The sequence below is a fragment of the Apium graveolens genome, chromosome 7 (genome assembly GCF_009905375.1).
Source record: "Apium graveolens cultivar Ventura chromosome 7, ASM990537v1, whole genome shotgun sequence".
Taxonomy (NCBI): Eukaryota; Viridiplantae; Streptophyta; class Magnoliopsida; order Apiales; family Apiaceae; genus Apium; species Apium graveolens.
Genome location: NC_133653.1, coordinates 8,242,039 through 8,246,575, shown reverse-complemented (window position 1 = coordinate 8,246,575; position 4,537 = coordinate 8,242,039). Strand labels below are relative to the sequence as shown.

Sequence of the window (4,537 nt, the reverse complement as noted above, 5' to 3'; positions counted from 1 at the left end):
TGCTCGTGTGGATACCATAGAGGTGTTTCTCCGAGAGGTAGACACAAAGCGTGATAGCTAGGATCTCCGTTGAGTTCGTGAAAGTTAAGCTCTTGAAATGTATGATTCGTTATCTCCATAATCTGCCCATAATTATACATGGATCCTGTTTTGGGTTTCGAATTTTTGTTTTATTTACGTTTATCCGCTGCGTTTTATGCCTTCGGAACCCAACAGCATGTTCATCTATCTCCCGAGGCGATGAGGCCTACAGTTGGAGGTAGTCGAGAGCCAGATGTCATTGACATGACACAGCCGTCTCAGCAGGTGTCACGGGCCCCTACACATGCATCTGTATTTGCAGCAGCGTCGTCTTCTTCGAGGGACCAGAAGATGGATGTTCGCCGCCCTATGGAACAGAAATGGGAGATAAATAAGAGGCTAAAGCGGGAGAGGATGGAGGCTATTAGGAGGGATTGGTATGGGGAGGTTTTCCCGTGATGACTCGTATTAAACACGATCTTATGTGGACCTTGGAAGCAGCTGTTATGCAGAGTTTGCAACCCAGAGGATGGCTAGATGATAGGATCATATATGCTTACATAGTATAATCTTTAACCTTCTTTCATTTATGTTTTTCTTTTTATTTCATTTCAGAATGTATTATTCTACAATTGTTGTGTGATAACCCATTTCTTGCTGTGGTTGTTGCGTGATCGTGAGGAAGCCATAGTTGCAGCGAGGGTGTATCCGAGGATGCCTTCTTACTACTTCATGGATCCACTTTTTATGGAGTTGGAGAAGAGTGTGGACTACTCGCATCCCCATTCTATGAAGGCCAAACATTTCTTTGTTACTTGGGGGAGTTGTGGGACAGGTCCACCAATTAACCAGGTGGACTACATATTTCTTCATGCGAACATGAATAAGAATCACTGGATTCTCATGGTATTTTCTATGAAGGAATGCGGTGTGATTGTACTTGATCCAATAAACTACAACGCTAAATATCCCAAAGAAGAAGAGTGTGTGGTAATAGTTCCTCAATCACAACTTACATTTTAACTTTAAAATCTTTCCTTATTACTTTCGTGAAGTGATGTTATTTTTTGTTGGGTGTTAGGTTGGAGTTGTTGAAAGTATGCTTCGTTACCTTGGCAAGAATCGAAATGTATCAAGTGAAGAGATTTTAGTTCATGTTTGGGATTCAATGCCTAAACAAGATAACTACTCAGATTGCGGTGTATATGTGTGCAAGTATATGGACTACACCTTGCAAGGATATGATCTCGCTTAAGTGCGTTGGAATGCCTCAGACATGGAGACTTTCCGTTATAGGATTGCCAAGGAGATTCAAACAGGGAGGGCTAAACCCATACCAACGCATCGAATTAGGCAAATGATGGAGAGGGTAGCCGGAAAGAGTAGCAATTAGGTCATTCGTCTAGTTGTGTAGTTTAGTTGAACTTGTGTAGTTTAGTTGATCTTCTGTCATTTAGTTAAACTTGTTTCCTTACATTCGAACATCCTCACGTATTTTTCATTTGATTTATGGAGTTGTGACAAATGTTTCGTTTATATCGGTCGTTTATCGACCGTGTCCCTTTCCCGTCCTTTTTTTTGGTTTTTTTATTGATTTGTATTTGTAATGCCCCCATTCAACTTGTGTGTAAATTTTAAAGGGTTTGGAGAACCATTAAATTTTTAGGTTTTCAAAATTTTTGGCGATTTGGGCTATATTTGGAAGGGTGCCTAATTTTGGCGAATTTTTACAGGCTTGATGTTGTTATGATGTTATTGTGATGTTTTGTTGTCGTTGGTATCCTGTGAAACAGGTGGGAATGTGCCATTACAAATGGCACATTTCAAAAAAACTGTCATTACCTTTCCGCAGAAAATATGCACGGACATGTTAAGGCTTTCCGCGGATATTTTACGCGGAAACGACATTAGGTTTTTTAAAAAATTACCCCTTTATTCTTTGAAATCTGTAAGAAAGTGATGTATTTCAAATCTATCAAATACATTATGGCATAAAATATTGATTAGAACATCACTGCTTATGACTTTCAAAATTTAACCAATACTTTACTATAATGACATAAATGGTTATTTTGCCAACTTTGCATGTAAATTCTCATGCATGACCAACATAGATATCACAAAATAATTGTGCATTCCAATTCATATCACATAAATAAAGTTGTGTTTTGACGTAATAAGTTTTTAAGTAATAGATCAATGACAAATTAAAAATTACATAATCGTCGCAATTCAAAGCCAAATAAGTGCATAACTTGTCTAGTTTGACAACATTACATCAAAATACATCAAAATACTTAAAAGAAGGGAATTCTCATACGAGCTGCCCTAAATAACTAAATATTTCTAAAAAGTTAGAGAAGCCGCTCGATAGTCGGTGCGTGGAGACCCCGGGAGGGGCGTCGGCCCTCACAATGCACGTCACCCAATAGAGCACAACAACACAACCTTCGCGGAGCACACCTTCAGTGACTTTGGCATGGGTTTCGTGATCATTCCATATGATGATGAGAATGGTACTCGACCCGTCGTAGAGAGTGAATTTGCACTATGGTGCACGCCTCCAAGCCCATGCGGTGGTATCGTCGCCACATAGGTGGGACAACCAACCCTTGACATGTTTAATGCGTACTTGGTCCCGGGTGGCACCCTCACGAGGCTTCAACTTACGTATGTCTGCGATCCTATCACATTCCACAAGTTTACCGCCACCCCATTCGGATAGTCTCCATGGGCCATCGGGGGACTCCCTACCAAGTTCAAAACATGGAGAAAGTAAAGTGGCATATTGCTCTACACTCTTTCAAACTTGCAAGAAAAGGTTAACCAATGGCATGCTTCAGCCCAAACCCTTGAACGGTAGGCCTCTTCTTCGGGAAGGTGCAACTCCGGGTCTTCTTCCTCCGCTTATGGAGGTGCTTCGTTAAACCGTGCTATTTCGTCGGTCCATTCACGAGCGATTACATCCAATTCGGATTCCGAGTCTAAGAATGTGTTGCTAACGTGAGACACCGACTCGTCATCCGAAGTATTGCCCTTTTCACCTATATATAACAAGAAATGCATGTTAGTAAAATGAGGTAGACCTACTAAAACCAATATAAGTGTAAAGCATGATAAAAGCAATATATAAGGGAATATTATATAAAATTTTAATTACAACTGGCCACAGTGATTTTTTTTTCACTAAACATTTCCTAGCATCATGTCCCTTCACGTTGCAATATCCGCATTTCCTTTTTTTCTTTGCAAGTTTCTCAATGGGACTTTTAATTCAGTGCTCTTTTTTTCGCCCTTTTGTTTTCGAAACAACGGGGTCAAGGATATTTTCATGCAACTTCTCTCCACTTTCTTGAGTTATTTTGGTGTCAATTTCGCTTCCAACACGTTCCACCCCATCAACGGGCATTTTCTAAATAATTTCGGTCTCTCGACTAATAACTCCCACGACATACTCATAACGTTCCTTCGATGTCATGCAATTATGACTAAACCCCATAGTGAGCAAAGTCATGTGATTAAATATTTCCGTAGGAGTCAAATCATGGGATGAGGCATCATCTCCGGGCATGTAATATGGCAACACACCATCAACTCTATTGGAATCCCTAGTTCACCTCCGTTTCACAAAATGTTCCGGTAATTCGGCCACACGCCTCTTTGTCAAAATGACAATAATGTGCTGACACGGCATGCCCGAATGCTCAAACATTCCACATATGCAAGAACCCCTTAATGACAACTTGTTGAAGATAACAAGGTAAATGGTTCTCTTAGACTCAAGCATTAATGGTCGATAACATTTGTAGTACGTATCATCCACATCTTCTAAGGAACGATCTCTATCCTTCTCCACAAAGTACTTTGCGGCCTCAACCAATTGGTCTTGAAATCCTTTGCACATCTCTTTGGTATAAATGGAAGCGGCATGGTGCTCCAAGGCGGTCTTCATTTGCATGCAATGAATTTTATGACGTGTATTATAATCCTCTTCTTTTTCACGAATGAATTGCCTTTCTAAAGCTTTTTGTGCACCCTCAATAAATTCCTTCAACCCCGTGCAAGACCCTACATAAACATCAAAAAAAGCATTCATTCCTTCGCTTCTCAATGTTGTCTTTTGACTCGCGAAAAAAATGTTACGTGTATAAGCATCATTCCACTTATACTTCAAATTATACAAGCCTTGCAACCATGTATTATTTCCCAACTTGTATTTTAAGATCAATGCTTTCCACCTATCTTCAAAAATTTCTTCGGTCAACGAGTGATATATGCAATTGTTGAAGTCACTTTTAAATTCTTCACTTGCATAGTAGGCTGAGAGCTTCCACGGAAATTTGTTACTAATGTGCCACGAACACAACAAATGTGTCGTGTTTGGTAGTTGAGATTGAATTGCCCCCACTATGGTTTGATCTTGATCGGTGATAATAGCGAAGTGTGCTTTTCCTTCAACGGTCTCTAACCAAGTACCCAAAACCCACTCAAATATAGTCTTCAATTCATCACGCAT

The 4,537-nt window shown here is 40.0% G+C and overlaps 1 protein-coding gene across 1 annotated transcript; it reads right to left on the bottom strand.

Annotated features, from left to right (window-relative positions):
- Positions 1–2,569: 2,569 nt before the first annotated feature.
- LOC141673205 (protein FAR1-RELATED SEQUENCE 5-like) lies at positions 2,570–4,537 on the bottom strand. Its single transcript, XM_074479938.1, has 2 exons — positions 3,639–4,537; positions 2,570–2,771 (listed from the first exon to the last, which is right to left on the bottom strand). Exons 1-2 carry the CDS (start codon positions 4,535–4,537, stop codon positions 2,570–2,572), a joined length of 1,101 nt encoding a protein of 366 aa, XP_074336039.1.

What these genes read in the sequence shown, in the direction of transcription:
- LOC141673205 (XM_074479938.1), bottom strand. Translation starts at nt 4,537, where the DNA reads ATGCGTGATGAATTGAAGACTATATTTGAGTGGGTTTTGGGTACTTGG. An exon ending in GAACATTTTGTGAAACGGAG is followed by an intron (nt 2,772 to 3,638) that starts GTGAACTAGGGA and finishes TGAACTTGGTAG; the next exon opens with GGAGTCCCCCGATGGCCCAT.